The sequence below is a fragment of the Oncorhynchus tshawytscha genome, linkage group LG18 (genome assembly GCF_018296145.1).
Source record: "Oncorhynchus tshawytscha isolate Ot180627B linkage group LG18, Otsh_v2.0, whole genome shotgun sequence".
NCBI lineage: Eukaryota > Metazoa > Chordata > Actinopteri > Salmoniformes > Salmonidae > Oncorhynchus > Oncorhynchus tshawytscha.
The window spans coordinates 17382285-17401150 of record NC_056446.1 but is presented as its reverse complement, the minus strand read 5'-3'; the positions used below and the strand labels follow the sequence as shown (position 1 = coordinate 17401150).

At 42.7% G+C, this 18866-nt stretch overlaps 1 protein-coding gene across 2 annotated transcripts in view; it reads right to left on the bottom strand.

Moving 5' to 3' along the window:
• LOC112217341 (scavenger receptor class A member 5) overlaps nt 1-18866 on the bottom strand; it is a 46512-nt gene that overhangs the window by 19927 nt on the left and 7719 nt on the right. For both annotated transcript variants that reach the window (XM_042300720.1, XM_042300721.1), the window contains 3 exons: nt 4964-5638; nt 2385-2465; nt 1625-1732 (listed from right to left, as the gene is read on the bottom strand). In XM_042300720.1, the coding sequence (XP_042156654.1) occupies nt 1625-1732; nt 2385-2465; nt 4964-5638 (864 nt within the window). The remainder of the gene's footprint in view (nt 1-1624; nt 1733-2384; nt 2466-4963; nt 5639-18866) is intronic.

The following is an 18866-nucleotide window of genomic DNA, read 5'->3' as shown; positions in this document are numbered from 1 at the left end:
TTTCAATCTTTAATTCCGCTCAATAAAATCTTCAGATGTGTTGTATTTTAATGTGTAATACCAGAAGTATGTCCATGATAATAGAGGACACCACGAAATCTGGCAAAAAGGAACATTATTGTACTATTTAGTAGAATATTCATAAAAATAACAAACTAAAGATATGCCTTTGATGAAGTCCTACCGCTCAGTTCTGTGGGAACATTTCTCTGTAATTACAAGTCTAAAACCCCAAGGTGTGGTTATGAGCTGTTACTGTAATAAAGTAACATTACACAATGATTATAAAGTGACCATTATCCCACGTTTACTTCGTGAATTTTCATATTCAAAATCACAGGAAAGGGACCAATTGCAGTGGCGCCCAGACCGAACCACCAAGTGTCGGGTAGTGCTTTGTGCTGACCACATCCTCATTGTAGGTTGAGAAATTGACCACTCTGGTTCAAACACCTACTGCAAACACCACTATTCACAGAAAAACAGACTTAATGAAACTGCCTGGCTATTCATAGGCCTGCTTTAACAAGCCCCAAAACACCTCTGCCTTTTCCACAAGGACCCTTTTGCAAGCATCACTGATATTTCTCTAACCCTGTTAATTGCGTGTTGTAGTCTCAGTGAGTCAGTCTAATAGAGCTGGGCCTGGGAGGCCTGGGCAGATAGACAGCACAGGGCATCCACATCCCATCTTAATGTCGTTGGCTCACAGGGGTTTGAGCCTCCAGCGCCGGACAGTTCAGCCAAACTAAACTGATCCAGAACAGCTGTTTGTTTAGCATGGAGAAATAGAATAGGCCTATTGTGGAGAGTCAAATCTATGACCAATACGATAAGGCGCTGTGTCTCGAATCATGTGTGTGAGAGGTCTAGGAGCAACAATGGCTTAGCCACGAAGTGATAGGCCACGCAAGCTCACAGAATGGGACCGCCGAGTGCTGACGTGCGTAGCGTGTAAAAATCTAATTGACTTGGCTGAATGGAAGCAAGTCGCCGTAGCGATGTTCCAGCAAAGGTGTAGGCAACTCCATATTGGGGCGGCAGGGTAGCCTAGTGGTTAGCCTACTAGTTAGAGTGTTGGACTAGTAACCGAAAGGTTGCAAGTTCAAATCCCCTAGCTGACAAGGTACAAATCTGTCGTTCTGCCCCTGAACAGGCAGTTAACCCACTGTTCCTAGGCCGTCATTGAAAATAAGAATTTGTTTTTAACTGACTTGCCTAGTTAAATAAAGGTAAAATAAAAATATTAATGACCAAGATTTTGAAATTATATGTTCGATGAGCACGTGTCCACATACTTTTGATCATGAAGTGTATTTCTATCTTCAAGGTTTTAGGTTGGCTCAGCACATCAGCTGATAAGGTAGGTCTGCTGTGGGTTAGGATGGGAAGGCAGAGGGCCTGCAGATATAGTTGTCAATGAGACACAACAAATCAGACGGAATTGACCCTGATCCTCCATCCATCTGCCTTGGATTACCTTCTCTGGAGCCTGAGCCAAAGAGAGAGCACGGTGGCACAATCGGTCAGAGCACCCCTTTAAGGTTCAAAGAGACAGGAAGGTACAGATGATAGTTTAACTAATGATTCTACAGCTGTCAGACTGTAATGATATCAGACATACCTTTGGGCCCTTTGGGTCCCATATCCCCTTTCTCCCCCTGTCGGCCGTCGGGGCCGCTCGGGCCTTTTAGTCCCCTTGGACCCTGGGTGCCTTTTTCTCCTGTAAAACCTGCCGGGAAGACATAGATACATGTATTTTCCCAAGTCTTTTCAAACAGGATATCTGGCATGCATTTCAAAGAATGAAAACAACCTATCTTATCAGGATATTTGAGTACGATTGCATGCCATAATAACATTTTCCAATGTTCTCTTTCTTTATTCATCATTTCATTATGTCATGAAAGACTCTCTAATGGAATGCCCTTACTCCCTTTCCCAGGATGCTTTGAGCCCAGTTTGAGGGGCTGTTATTAGGTTGTTAGCAAACAGTGGATTTATGGGTTTGGAACCACCAGTGGTCCCGTTCACTAGGTATTGAAGATATTGTCACTGCATTACTCACAAGGTAATGTACTGGAGTACCCAACTCTTTAATGAGTAGGAATGAGTGGAACAACTGAGATTTTGAATGTGGTAGGAGGAGTGCTTTGGGTGGCTATAACAAATGTCCCATGTTCCTAAAGGGAGGCTTGCTTTCAGCATTCTTCTTGGAAATAAGTCTTTGAGGGTCCTTGAGGGTTTACATAAATCACAATTGGGACCTGGGCCAATTACAGTAAGATAAGTTTAGAAAAAATTGGTTTAAATAATGGTTGAAGAAAGTAATGTATGTTGAAAGCTAGAATAGGACAAATGACAGTACTGTACAGTGTACGAACCGCTCATCCCTGTGAGGCCTGCCACACCAGGGGACCCAAGTGGCCCAACATCGCCCTTCTCACCCTTTGGTCCTGGAGGCCCTGTTGAAAACAATGTAATTAAAGCATTAAGTTGATCCCAAGATAATATAAATGGATTAATATACTGTAATATAAAGACAATATGATTATTGAAGTTGTGTAATCCCATAAATCACACTGGTTTCCTGTTGGTATGTCATTCTTGTTTCACCACACCCTCTGACTAAAGCAGAGGAGCTTAAGGCAAAATCTGAAACATGGTTAAGGGACATCGTTCAATGGTTTGTTGTACTTGGAACCAGTGGACTGACTTCAGACTTGTTTGTAGAATTAGCTTGGCCTTGATGGAAAGCACATGTTACACAAGGTACACCACAATGGAACCACAATGGAATAGTTCGACATTTGTCTTGTTTTGTCCAACTGACATGTTCCAAAGTAGCTTTTCACATAATGGTGTGATCTGATCCTTACAGATGTAGGATCTTAATTTGAGACAGTTTGCTACAGCAGGAAAATAATCCTGCAGCAACAGGAAATGTGAATTATTATGTGGATTATAATGAATTGACATTTTTGTAGGGGTTGAAATATTTTCCACAAGGCAAAATCAAGTCTGACGTTTCAAAGTGGAAATTAAAAAATGTCAGAAGACTTTTGAAACCTCAAATACACTACAAGTTTTACATTTCTCCTGCAACAGGTTGATCAAACTAAGATCCTACATCTGTATATCCTAAGATACTGTCCTGGCCATGCTTTGAGCCACTCCATATCCCCTGGCCTGGCCTGAAACTTTACTGGGAAAATATTAATCTATTGGAGTGAAATAGTGACTAGTGAGAAGTCAGGTTGACTTGGAAGTCATTTCATCCTGGGGGGCCTGAAGGAGAAAACACTGAATTGAATTGAGCGGTGACTGGTTTGTTTTAGTAGGATCAACGGTACCACTCATCACTTCTTATTTAGAGTCTTCTATTAATTCAATTGAGAATGTTTAACATACAATGGATCAGCAAATCTGATTTGGCTGAGCAGAATCCATATGTTAGTAATGGGCTAATTGCATGTCAAGGGAAAATGGCTGCAATGCAATCAGTTTTGACACGTTTAATGTCAAGCTGATAGATAGATTATTTGAAAACATTAGACTGCTTTAAAAAAAAAAGTAGGCTATTTTAGGTGACTGATATTGTTTTACACCACGATGTCCATTTATCAAATTATCTAAAAGAACATTTTCCTTATTTTGTTTCACCATTTGTGAACAATGAAAACAGCGCAAGATCAATGTTACATAATGAAAATCACATTTCCATGAGAATTAAGCCAATAGACACACTGCTCCTCCCAGCCTGAAGACACTTCACTAAAACAGCAAACAGGTCACTCCTGAGGCCATTACTGTTAATCAAGTGGCTGTGTGATGATTATAAATGTTTCCATGCTAACGCTCTCCTCAGACCAACACATAGCAGTTTCTTAATCCACCTCTCAACTTTGCAAAAATGTGTGTTTTTGCAATATGTTTTTTTCCCCTTCTGATTTGTCCACCGCTGCCAAATTGGAAGGTAGGCATGAAACATAAGCAAAAGGCATTGGGATGGAGGGAGGGAGAGGAGGCATCAGGCCAGAAACACCAAGTACCATGGCGAGGTGCAGCTTTCCTGGCTAAACCCACACTTAATGACAAACAAATGTGATGTGAGGGGGAACTAATGACAGGGCTGAGTTCCTTGGTTTTGGAGGCTGCTAAATGTAACCCACAATTGTTTCCAGCCTAAATAAACCACTGTCCCACCTACAAACAGTATACATCAGATACTGGTTTAAAGTCCTTTTTATGCAAAGATTAACATCACTCAACTCCTATCAACATGGAGGTGGAGGTGCTAAAATGACATAAGGAATTGTTTAAAATGGTCATACTATGGATCATTTAGCTATTTGATTCGGAATTTTAGGACTCCTTTAGGTATACATTTTACATTTTTTATGTTTTCTTTTGATAAAATATTGAATTTGGCCATTGAATAGTAAATTCAAAAACGGCAAAAAGGACAGTCAAAAAATGTATCATAAAAACAAGATTTAAAAGTGTCTGTCCTAAATCTAGGAGATACAGATTTAACCCCTTTTTTGGGGTAGGTACAAAACTACCATCATACTTACATTTGTTTTTTTTAAACTGGTACTGTGGGGGTCGTAGAGCAAAGCAGAGAACACCATCGTGTTTCTGACATCTTCCCCTTTCCATAGAGTGGTCATAACAGCTTTGTAGGTCAAACCGTTCGGATGCTACAGACTTTTATGTGAGAAGACTGATTTTCGGGATGTGTCATGGTCTGACAAACACTGCTCTAGCTCTGCCACCCTTTCACTGTGGAAGTGTGAGATATACAATAACACATACTGTATCTCTAGCTTAAACTCACAGATTTTGCTGGGGATTTTTGTGTTATGTAACTTAGATTGATGACCCGGGGTGTCAATCGACTCTAGGGGGATAATCATGACATGAACTTCTAGCCAGTGATTAGTGTTGGGGCCGTTATTACCTTCTAGGAAGGTGATGTTCTTGAGGATATTGGAGTGCTCCCAGTCCTTGAGCCTCAGGTCCTCTGTGACGGTGCTGAGGATCTCCACCTCGTTCTTCAGTGTCTCCTCCATTTGCACCTGTGTCTCCCTCATGTACCGTGTGTCCTGGCTCACATTGCTGATCTGCACCTGCAGGTCCTGGATCTTCAGGTGATGGATGCTGATGTCACTCGTGAATGTGTGGTTGACCGCGTCCACCGTCCAGCCCACCTCCTCAAGCCTCTCCTTGAGCTGGTCCACCTGATCCGCTGCGCTCTTCAGCAGTAGGTCGTGGTCGTGCAGCGAGACAGAGGCCTGGGCCAGCAGGTTGCTCAGCCCACTCACGTTCCTCTGGGACGATTGGTTCAGGGTAGCGACACGGCCCCCCAGCTTCTCCACTGCACTGTCTGTCGACTGGGAGTGGCCTTGCAGATCCCTGATGTCCCTCTCCAGGCCGTGAAATGCCCGGCCCAGCTGCTGTAAGGACTCGCTGTGGTTCTGGAACAGGTTCTCCAGCTTCCAGATTTTCTCCAGGAGGTTTGCCTGAGAGGAGATGTCGCCCAGGGACTGTTGGAGCTCCCGGGAGCGGTCCCCCATACGGGTCATGTTCTCCATCAGTGCCTCCTGCTTCTCTGAGGACATCTGAGACCTGGACACTGAGGAGGACACATGGAGAGAGGAGAAAGAGGGGATTTTACAACGCCTACATAGAAAACACAAAATATGAAGAATGCTTACTAGAGTAAAGTGTGAAAAAATTGGATCAATGTTATTTCCTGACATTTGCTGGTTGAAAATTCAATCTACATGATCTTCTAATCAGCAGGGTTTGAATGGGTGGAGTTTCGGCTTGCCTAAATAAGTTAATAGACCAATAAGAAAGAGAGTTCCAAACCTATCTGCCAATTACAGCTAGTTTTCAGTTTTCAGGCGCCCTCCCCCTCCCACAAAAGCCATTGTGTTTCTTATTTTTTACCATTTTAATGGAAAACTATTACAGTAAGGATCTTAATTGTTACACAGAAATGATTTGACATAAATATAAAAACAGCTGCATTGGGCCTTTAAAGTTTAGGTTCTGTTGGAGGGAAGTTTCTTGGTAACAGTGCAATCAGCCAGATAGATACAGTATGTTGAAACCAAATCCTCTCAGCTCTGCAATGACAACATCCTCTGTTATACTTTCAATGTAATGTAATGTTGCTCAATGAGAGAAAAGTAGAATGTTGGAGAAATGGATGGAAATGGCTATTTCCCAGCACAGATGCTCAGAACCCGTCTCATCCCTGTCCACAGCTATTATAACATTGTTGCCTATGTGTGTGTTGTGGACCAGAACTAAATGAATTATTTCAATATGGATGGACATGTTGCCTACATGGCTGCACAAAAGGGACTTTATATTCCTTGTCATTTTATGTTGTGCACATTTCCAAAATGACAGTCTATCGTACAGTATGTTATTTCCACACGAAGATAAGCCTAATTGTTATTCATCGGGAATTCACTGACTTCGGTTCTAACGTGGCAAAAACCACAAAACCGAAACAGATGGATTTGTTTCCCAGCAGGATAAATTAAGAGGAGAGAGATGTGGGTTCCTGAACTAGACTCGGGTGAATATAGAGTTGGTGAAGGTCTGCACTCATTTAGCATTCAATCACTCATCCTGGGTGACACCGAAGTCTCTGGTAACACATTGAGGCTCTTGGCGTGACCTGTTCTACCAAAGGCCAGTTGCAAGAAAACAGACACATTCCTTGAAATGCTCCAAAATGCACAAAGACTCCTATTTTTCTATTGCTCCTACTCATGTATTTCAGTTTCCAAGAATCTGGGAGCCCAATTAAGTTTCAAGCAATGCACTGGGAGAAAATCTAATGTATACATTTCAACATCGCCCATGCAAAATTTACCTGCGCACCAGAGCCAAACAAAATTGCAAACAGGGGTGTGGCGACCAGTAAACTGGACTGCTCATGGAAACAGCCAGCAGGTGAGGTCAACAACCCCAATTTACCACTAGACTACCTACCATGAGGACTGCGGAATCTGTAAAAGATATGGAGAGTCAATGTGTAAAACAACATAAAAATAAAAAAACAGGAGTCTGAAACATACAGGCCATGCGCCTCTCCTTTTCCTGTTTTAGGATTTCACATCCCCACACCCAGGTTCCTGATTATCCACTGTTTTGCCCCTTAACAAGCCTCTTCAAAAAAAATCTAGCCTCATACATGTTCTGTACCTGTCCCAGGAGTTCAGTATGCAGGGGACTTTTGACCTCGTGGAAGTGTGTTATTGTCAATAAGAACTGACATCCTCTTGTAAAAGAATAACATCAATACCTCAATAAACAACCATATGTTTTTTCAGCTACACACCTTCTCTACCAGTGAATGTACTGTAAATATAAAACCAAAACATACCCACCATAGCTCGTTATGGGTTCTATCACCAAATGACCTGGAACTAACAATAACATAACCACTATGATTAGACAGATAAAGTTGACTAGTCCCTGGAGAACCATGAGTCTGGGGCGACTAGGGCTTCAACTCCCGAGGAGGGTTAGTAGAGGGGGAAGGGGGTACTTGCATTGCTAACTATCTATGGACAACCTGCTTTAAGCATGGTCCTCATTCCTGTCTCTGAGAAAAGTCCAAACAATATACAGGTTTTCGAAAAGGAGTAGTGGCAGTTTGACAGTTTGCCAGGCTCATAGCGCCTGTGTGCATTCAGAGGCTCAAATGACCAAAGGGGGCTGAGGTTGGGGCTGATGAGGTTTAGGGCCCCACACCCAGAGCTGGTCTGGAACCGGCCTAATGGACTACACATACCAAGTGTGAGGAAGGCGATCGCCACAGCCCGCTGTGACTCATTTGTTCTCGAACAGAGAGAGAGCAGCCTCAAACTGAGCGGCTTGGCCCACTAGTCTCTCCATCTAGCTCTCAGAGGATCACTGAATCTCTCCCTAAATGGGCATTCGTTGAGGGGATAGATTACAACAGTGCCTGAAACTCTAAACATGTTATGGCACAATATTCTAACATTACTGTCTGATGTGGCTCATGTCTCTCTTTTTGGCCTTGGGTGTTCTGGTGAAAATCAAAGTTAAACAAAACTTGTCACTGATATTCGGTATTTATAAGAGTTTAAATACGTCAAACATCCAATTTACAGAGTGTACCAGTTAATGTTAGACCGCACTCTATCAATAATACATCAAGATCATAACACACTTATCTAAAGTTCAAGTTAGACGTTCAAGTTAGACAAGTTAAGCTATATCCTACAAAAATCATGTTCACAAGATGAGTGATACATTGCTTCATTGTGTTATCAAATCAAATCACATTTTATTTGTCGCGTACACATATTTAGCAGATGTTATTGCGGGTGTAGCGAAATGCTTATGTTCCTAGCTCCAACAGTGCAATAATACCTAACAATACACTCAAATCCCCCAAAATAAGCAATATAGAAATATTAGAACGAGCAATGTCAGAGTCCGGAATATAAATATACATATATATATATATATATATATATATATATATACAGTATATGATGTTGTGTATAGACATTATGGACAGTATATGAATAGAAAAGGTGTGTTCAGCAGTAGTTATATAGGATGAGCCTTGACTAGAAAACAGTATATACATATGAAGCTGGTAAACGGTATGTGAACATTATTATAGTGACCAGTGTTCAATGACTATGTACATACTGTTGGGCAGCAGTGTCTAAGGTGCAGGGTGGTGTACCGACTGGTAGTGTGATGTTGAGTTCTGTGTCACTGGACAACTGCTTACATTCCTGCAGCTGGAATCTTCTCGTGGATGAAGTAAATCTCATCGAACCATTAAACTGCCAATATTATCATTTGCAATGCATTCCTCTACTGTCTCTGTCAATCAGCCTTTTATAAGAAATACCCTGAGGACGTGTGATATTCATTCATAGTGGGATATTTCCCAGTGCGTACCACATACAGACCTGCATGGCAACCATTACAAAATACACAGAGTGTACAAAACATTAAGAACACCTGCTCTTTCCATGACATAGACTGATCAGGTGAATCCAGAGTAAAGCTATGATCCCTTATTGATGTGACTTGTTAAATCCACTTCAAACTATTTAGATGAATGGGTGGAGACAGGTTAAAAGAGGATTTTTAAGTCTTGAGACGATTGAGACATGGATTGTGTGTGTGCGCCATCAGAGGGTGAATGGGCAAGACGAAGGATTTAAGTGCCTTTGAATGGGGTATGGTAGTAGGTGTACTGGTTTGTGCCAAGAACTGCAACATTGCTGGGGTTTTCACACTCAACAGTTTCCCGTGTGTATCAAGAATTGGCCACCACCCAAAGGACATCCAGCCAACTTGACACAACTGTGGGAAGCAGTAGAGTCAACATGGGACAGCATCCCGGTGGAATGCTTTCGACACCTTGTTAAGTCCATGCCCCGACAAACTGAAGCTGTTTTGAGAGCAAAAGGTGTTCCTAATGTTTGGTATACTCAGTGTACAAGTAGTAATGCAGTCAAGGAGGTTTTTCTCATCTCTATCTGAACGTGCCTAGAGGAAGGGCGCAAATATATGAAGGTATCCATCACAGAATATACAATTGAATAAGTTAAAGGAAACCTTAACCTACGACCAGGTAAAATATCGGCATCATATTACAGCATGAATCTAATACTTCAAAATATACAGCCTACAGTTCAATGTGAATATAAGGTAAACACATGGATTCTACAAGTTTGAAACGTTCCACAGCGATGTTGGTCCATGCAGACGAGATGTCACCAGCCTGTACCGTTGACACCAGGAAGGATGGGTAAATGGACTCGTGCTGCTTACACCAGAATCTGACTCTGCCATCAGCACGACACAACAGGAACTGGGATTTGTCGGACCAGACAATGTTTTTCCACTCCTTCTACACCAGTGTTGGTGATCACGTGACCACTGGAGCGGCTCCTTCTTGTTTTTAGCTGATAGAAGTGAAACCCAGTAGCCCAACCGTGACAAGGATCAACGAGGTGTGCGTTTTGAGATGTCGTTCTGCACACCACAGTTGTACTGCGTCATTGTTTGTCTGTTTGTGGCCCGCTTGTTAGCTTGCACAATTCCTGTCCTTCTCCTTCGAAATCTCTCATCAACAAGCTGTTTTCGCCCACAGGACTGCCGCTGACTGGATTTTTTGGGGTTTGTTGCACCATTCTCAGTAAACCCTAGACACTGTCGTGCGTGAAAAGCCCAGGAGGGTAGGTGTTTTTAGGTACCTGGATCCGGCGTGCCTGGCACCACAATCATACCACACTCAAAGTTGCTTAGGTCACTCGTTTTGCCCAGTCTAACATTTAATCGAACAGTAACTGAATGCCTTTATGCCTGTCTGCCTGCTTTAAATAGCAAGCCATGGCCACGTGACTCACTGTCACTGTAGGAGTTGACCATTTTCATAAACGGACGGTGTACCTAATAAGCTGTCCGGTGAATCTATGTTCCACTGTACATCCATATGTAGAGTCTTTATTAATAAACATTCAATTACCCACATCAAAGCAACCCCAACAGCTGTTTCTCGGTCTTACTTGTTACCATTCTCCTCCTCTGACCCAAGGTCAAGGGTCCTTCAGAAGAAGGGTTAGGGCTTAGAGGCATGCATTTAAGTGAATCACCCTAATAGAGAAAGACACTGTGCAGGGCAGGACAGGGCAGGTGCTGACAGTGTTCATGCTCCAGACAGACAAACAGTGCATCTGGACAGAGCAGGTTTACCTGAATCTGGGGAAGTTTAAAGGTCCATCTATCAGCCCTGACAGTTATGGCTCCCTGTCCTCACATTTATCTGTTATGTCTCTGACTGGTTCTGGGTTCTGCATAGGCTCTGTCATTAACAAAACAAATTATATATCACATTCAGATATGTTCAACATAATTTATCCTATATGAGTCATGTACTGAAAGAACTGGAATATGAGTATACTTCTGACAGTGTCTAGCTACCAATAAGCTGATTTACAGATGATCTTGCACCTGATGAAATCATTACAAATTCTTTCTCCGTCGTCGCTCATTGCATATGAGAAAGTATTCTCTCCCAGTGACAGACAACGATGGAGATTAGTTACAATCTCATGCACAGGTCTGGGTGTTTTAGACATCACGAAAGGGCTCTCTGGGGAGAATCAACAACCTTGTCCACCCAGCAATGCTCTGGAGCTCTGGTCTGGCCATGTCTTGGCAGGGACACAATAGGCCTACAACAGCGCTCTTGTTTTCTGAGGTGGACACAGTGTCACAGAATGTTTGAGTAGACACCAGGCCAGAGCCCAGTAGAAACCTGTACCACTACGTTATCACCCAGGCCTGCACTCCCATGCTGGATCCATGGTGGCACACCCAGCCCTAGGGCTCAGCCAGCACACCCACCCCACAATAGGACCATTGTCTCTGGGAGTGGAGGCCAGAGACGTCCATCCTAAATCCGGCTCAGACCAGCTCGGCTCTTTCATCCACAGTGTCACAGACTGGCCAAGAAGCAGCCCACTCTCAAATCAAAGGGATCTCAGATTGTTAAAGGGCTTTGAGAGAAAACATACAGATACAACCAGGCTCTTACAGTTGAACAACTTAATGTGAGCCATGGGGCGCACAAACTGACATGACATTTACATGGTGGCTCGCTGGGCTGGCTCCATCTGCGTCCACTTCACAGTGCCACTGTCAAGAAGATGCACAGAGAGGACTATTAGAGCCGCATTCCTCCGAGAGCCAATTTTGAAAGCAGTGAGTCAGTGGCGTCATTTCGTTCTGGGAATGCGTGTCAGGGCCTCGTCAGTGTTGCTGAATGCTCCTCTCAGCGCTGAGAGCAGAGAGCAGCACAGAGCGCTGTCACAGGGTGCCAAGTCACTCTTTTTTTAGCACATCAGAGTGTGTAGGCTGTGACATGACTGTCATCTGGAACACATTTCAGTATGTGTTCTGCTCTCGGAGTCACGCGCACATTAAACAGGGCATTAACTTGTACTCAGGCTGCAGTAAAAGTGGTGGGGAGGTCAGGAAAAAGAGTCTCATCGGATTGACTCTGTATACTGCACAGTGCATGTACGGACCTGACCCTGTAGCCATAGATGCTAAGCTGGCCGTCTAGGCCTCTCAGGGTTTTCAATAAAGTTATTAAAAGGGCCTGCTGAATTTGCTGAGGTGGCCACGGAAATGTATACAGGCGTAATTTATTTTGGACTGTCTTGCCCCAACAAACAGCGATATTGGACGCCTGAGTCAAGATTAATATTCCACTGGTGTCACATCTTCTCCTGCTCCTTCCCTCTGGCGTACGACGTCGCCAGAATACTAACCACCCGTCCTGGGATTCATCATTACACACACTTGGCACTCATTATTACGCGCACCTGTTAATCATTATGATTCACACCTGAACTTCATTACCTTAATTTCCTCCCCTTTATGTCACTCCCTTATGTTTTCTCACCAGTTGGTATTGTTCCTGTGTACCGGCGTGTAGCCTTATGTAATTGGCTCGTTAATGGTTTTGTTGTTTTATTAAATGTTTCACCTGCACTTGCTTCCTGACTCTCAGTTCTGTCATTACAACTGGAGAAATCCTTTTTGGGTCAACCGTTATCATATTGACCTTTGACTAAGCGTTCCTGTTGAAATTAGCAACCTCTCCCAGGACAAAAATCCTTCTGTCGTCCAACTTTAATATCTAATAATAAACATTCTCTAATCGCAGTGTTCGATGCCATTAAACCCTTCCCCACCCTGGAGCTTTAATTAATGATAAAAGTTCCTCTGTGTGCCCAAGTGGTCTTCAGAGTCTAAAAACATGGCCCATGCTTGGTTTACATTGGCCTTCACCAACTATGCTAAAAGCCAGTGTGTCACTTGAATGTTGACTCTGATACTGTCTACTAGCTATTCGTTATGTCCACCAGTCAAATTGATGTACATTTGAGCTGTTTGTGGGGGAGGATGTGAGCAGATCAAAAACAGTTGCCTGTGCTTCCAGTATGCCATCTATCCCCACGGTGTGAGTTCTGTTTGTGGTGGATACACATCAAGTAGTTCCATGTTGTGATGGCAACCTCTGAATGTAATACCCCAAACAGAGAGTCAGGTACTCCAGTAGACATCTGCTATGAAGGGAGAAATCTCATCTGGGCACACTACTGAACTGTCCGAGCAACTAGAGCTGCTTGAGAACTATAGAGAGACCTTGACATTTTCCAGGTGGAATAATACAATTATGGGAGGTTAAATCTGTTTTGTTTCACATCAGTGAAAATCCATTATTCATATTGTCTGGACAAGACAAAGGCTCGACTTAGTCCTGTTCCCAGAACAACCTTTCTTACCCAGAAGCCTATGGGATTGAATGCGTAATTGAGGAGTGTGGGGTCGTTTGGACGGTATGTGCGCTAAACTGCTGTGGATTACATAGATCAGTCAGTGTCCCAGACAGGGAGTTAACCAACTCTATCTGGACCATGTGATCCAGGGGTGGCCATGAAGGGACTGTCTGCTGGACAATGAGAAGGTCAGACCTGACCAGCAGGCTGTAACTAGCTCGGGATGTGTGGAATGGAATTTCAACCAGCTATCTGAAACCTCGCTGCTGGAATATAGAACCCAGGCTTTTGTTTGATTCTGCTTCACTTTCTCTGGTGTGAGAGGGATCAAAGCCAAGTCCTGCTGAAAGGGGGGTTGGCTGGTTGAAGTGATGTATTCTAGGACCACAGGGGGAGCTTTCCCTGAAGCCCCTGAGGTAGAAAGCACCTGTTCTCGCTCTCTCCCGAGGGCTTTCACTATGGAAATTGAAAATATCTTGTGCCTAAGGAAACCTAAATGAGAGTATTCTCTCTCAATTCATCTGAGCTTATCTCTGCATCTATTCACTACTACTTCTGACGTTCAGGGAGGGAGGGTATTATCTACGTCATTGCCTGCAGGTTTGTCAACACTACAGTTTTATGAGGTGCTGTACCTTGAAGAAGCATTGAGGCAAACAACTTTGAACCACTGGTAAACCAAGTAATGAGACAGATGAAATTTCCCTCTTCGAACGTTCGTTTCCCTAGACTAAACACTATTTTTATAAGAATGTTGCAAAACAACTTTTACAGCCACAAAAGAAGGCCATGATGTTGATCTCAGAGGTTTACTGTAGAGTCAACACAAACCGATACCAGGCTCATGTAACTTTACTATCTATAACCTGGGGTTTGGACATGAGACAAACAATCCCTACGGTTTTTGCTCTCCAACCGTTTGTTTAATTTGTCTTTGCCATCTCATCAACTCCCCATACACTGTTTGAAAGTAACAACTATGCAAGCCCCTGATGGCAGCCATCACGCATTGTGTGTTTTCCCAGCAGTATAATCACTGAGGCTGGAAACCCTACGACGGCCAAGACACAAAACACAGCTCAGCATGAGGCCTCGGAATCTCTTGTGCTTAATTACCCCTTTGTAAAACAGAGAAACATTTAGAGGTTTCATTTTGTATCCTGCTGCGACATTCGAGTGTGATATACATTTATAATCCTCTCCTTCTAGAATCACTGTCGTCATTTGTGAAAAGTTGTATCAATGACACTGCTGGTTTATTGGACGGGCAGAGCTTTGGTTTTCCGGTGTTCATTTTTCTAAAACTTGTCTGTTGTGAACTACTTGAGGTCCTTGAAAGTGGAATAGTTTATATCCTATTAACTTCTTGACATGAAGGGGTTTTGTCCCGGTCGGTTAGGAGGGACCACCGACAGCCAACGAAAAACTAAGATTCAAATCAACAATTCCCAACAGAACTTTTTAATGAAAGGATATTATTAACATCCAGTCCAGATATTGAGTCAGAGCTTATCGGCCCTTTCGTCACTAACCCCTGACTATTTTTGATAGAACAGCTGACAAAGCTCTCTGCGTGGAATGAACTCAGCACATGGGGACAACTCATTATAACAGTGAGGAACGGCAAAGTGCACAGTCCAGCAACGTGCCAGACCAATTATGGCTACAATGTTAATTGACATGCTGTTTAGCTCTCTGTCTGAATGGGCATCTTTTTAGCATTCATGACTTCCTAGTAAGCCTATAGGGAGCAGGACTTATCCAACAGGAACCCAAGGGTTCATCCTTGTCTGTAATGAGTTCGGCACAAAGGAGCCTGAACGTCAGCTCAGAAGTTCATTAGAGGGGCTTTTCCAAAGAAGAATGGACGGAAACTGGGGCAAAAAGGGCCACTTGGAAACTAGAGAGGGTTCCAGCCAGGGCTTTAACTCTGTTGCCAAGCTACACGTGTTTGCGGAAAATCTTTGTCTTCTTCGGAATGCTTATGAAGCCCATATAAAAGTTCACTTCTCACTAATATCAAACGTAAACACGTAAAAATAATAAATAACTTGCAAATGTGCACGAAAACCCAATAGTTTTTCAGAGTTGGGTGTGTTCAATTGATGTTCTCTTTCAACTATGAGGAGAAAGTTACTCTATGGGTGAACTGGGCATGACATGTGTTATAGATTCATGCTTTTTAAAATCTTGTATCATGTTATATGAAATGTGTAAATATGGTCATAAATAACTTCAGACACCATAAAAAACTTGTCTGTGGTTATGTTAAGCTCAACTTCTCATTATTTTCCCAAAAACAGACTGGATTTGAATGTCTCCTGCCTCGCCCAAGTCCTACACTTCTAATAATTTGGCTGAGTAGTGCCTTTCTAGTTGGTCACAGATAATGAAAACGCCACAAGTTTGGCATCAGACCACAGACCTTCCTTTAATCTGTCAGTTTGTGGTTATGTTGGCCAGCAGTGTGGTTGAGAGTAAGCAGAGAGGTTTGGGACTAAGCTTTACTGCTTTACACAAACTGGGCCAAGAAAGCCCCCAGCGCCCTGTCCAGATCATATCCTGCAAACATCATACCGAAGACAAGGAAGATGGTTTCATTGGTCCAAAATGACTTTGGCAAGGCAGGAGAAGTTCAATAGCACACGGGTCTTTTACAATCATATGACTTCAAAATCACTTATAAAACCAATTAAATATTAAACCCTAGAAAGATTTTGCACCATAGAGTTGGGTGTGGTAGTACTACTGAGGTTCTCTTTGAGCTATGAGGAGCGGCTCAATTGACCATCCATGCAGAGTCGAGGTCCAGCCCAAAGAGCAGAACATCTAAGGAATGCCATGTCATTAAAAAAAACAAGTTAAGTGGAAAACAAAATCGGAGGTCTGATTTTTCATTGCAGAAACCTACAGTATTAACGTCATTTATGCTAACCAGCAACTTGTCAGGAAAATCAGCAGCCCTCAACTTTTCCAACGATCCAATTCGGGATAAAAGACATAAGTTAAAATGTGCACAAATTTGACTGGTTCCATACAGTACATTCAAATGGAGAACATTACTCAAATGTATAGGGGAAACAGAGGCATACAGGAAACGGTTCCTGTGGTAGAGAATCATGCCATATAACATGTATTAATACACAGGGGTTGGAGGGCATTTCTAAACATTGTTTGTGGACGCCAATGATTAGCAATAGCCTAAGTCTACTGTATGTCTACAGTAAAATACTGTAGATGCCTGTATCTATAAAAGGTCATTTCCTCTCAACATAAGGATGTAAGTCTCTATCCAGACAGCCTAGCAGGGAGGAAGGTCCAAGAATAGGGACTCCTAAATATAGCAAAACTCTGATTGAGAAAAGCAAATAACTAAACACTGGTATCAGTGAACGGACCAATATGTTTTTACCAAGACTATAAAAACATGGACAGCGATTGGTGCCTTGATCTTGATCTCTCGAAACTGCTTAGACATAAAAAAAAACAATATCATCTCAGGTCTGACTGCGTTCCTTATAAAGTAGCCTCAGAGCATGTTAACCTGGTGCTGAGCCTGTAGAACTAAATCAAGTCGCCATCGTTCCAACTAATAACCATCTGGGGAGAAGTGACGGTGAGGCCGTCATGACTCATGACAGAGCAGAAAGGTTTTCCTGTTGAATGTTCTCTCTCAGCAGTGCTCCTCTGTTGAACTATTTACACAGATGGATGAGGTTTAGTTCATGGAACTGGGCTTGCACAACATTGAAACACGCCCAACATCGCTCTTTTAAATCTCTTATATTTCAAATGTATGCCAGACAGGCCTATGGAAAACGTTGTCCTACAGCTTCAAACAAATCTGTTTCTCTCAAACCAGGAATCTGCAGGCTAAATGAGGTAAGTTAAAAAAAGAAGTGACTGTTTAATTGAATTAAGCGTGTAAGAAACATACATACATTGACACACCGAGCCCAAAACAGGAGGTAAAATACCGACATAGTTTGGCCAAATTCGAGAACATAACATATGTCTTGTCAGAAAGAAACTAGGTAAACAAAACATGAAGAGGACTTTAACCACCAATCCATGTGATGACATTGAATCAATGTGGAGAACTGCTTGGATTTGCAAAAAGTCATCAACTTAGGTGCATTTCGTCTTTTAACCTAAATCCAATAACATGGTGACATTTTTGATTGATTTCACCTTGAATTCACATTAGGTTGAAGACTCAACCAAATGTAAATCAAAAGTACACATTGAACTGATGCCTGTGCGCAGTGGGTTATGACCGTATCAAGGAATAGGCAACTAGTCGGCCTTCAAAACAATAGATGATCTGAACAGGTCCATGTGGTTTATTTCATATGTAGAAAGACTGTCCAGATGACTTTTAGGCATTTGGAACAGGGCTATGCAGGAAAAGGATTGGAGAGCAGTTACTACCAGCAAATCCTGGTGTTTTCACGCTTTGAAACATGAACCCACTGTAAGGGGGTAATAGCTCCCAATGCCTGAAGCTTAACTAGGCACTTGATTATGATTCATAGGGGCCATTTATACAGACTAATGTAGCCAAGTTAAAAACATTTTTTTTTAAAAGCAGCTGCAATTTGTTTAGCTATTGAAATAGAACAACTCTAACATGACACATTAGTTATGTACCTGGAATAGGAAGATGCCTCTCTTCACACTCAGTTGTTGACAGTAGAAAAGCATGAACTCTCGGTGACATCCTCCTTCACATCTATCCTACATACAGTTTTTGGGTTGGCATTTCATTTATTTTTTGCAGCCTTTTCCCTCTTGACTGCACCGGTTCCTTCCCATCTAAAAACACTGGTCGAACAAGTGCATTACTTTTACGCATAAACATGGAGGATCAAAACTATGAGAGACCGTAAGGATCCTAAAGGTTGTTAAACTCACTGGAACACTTTCAGGCAGCTGAGAGAGCCAGACTTAATCAGGGAGGTCCCCACTGGAACCTAAATACTAGCTGGGTCACTCACTTCTCATATACTCTCAACATCACGTGCTAAGGTCAAGTATCCATAGAACAAGTGCTTCAATTTTACTTCACTGTTCTGCCAAGCTGAACCCTGAGATTTTAGACTGTTATACAGTATCCCAATTCTCTATTCTCTCCATATGTCCCTCCTTACTGTCCTTGGCACTTCCATTCCATCTCAATTCCTGAGGAGGAGGGTGATAGTTACTGTGATGGCCCGAGTAATGTGTAAGTATGCTAATCCTACAAAGTAGCAGATTTCTTTGATTGTACTGTATGTAAGCTGTTCAACTGTTTAACAGCCGCAACAGCCATTCTGAGTCAGTGTGCAGTGGCCAGAGGTAAAGCAACAGAGGTTGTTTACGGAAAGCGTGTGAGCATCCTCTGATACAGTCCACAGGGTTCAGTTCTGTGTTCCTGCCGTGCCTTCTCCGACCTTACAGATATGTAATCGCTCAGCATGGGTCAACGAGTACATCTGAAATATCGAGTGA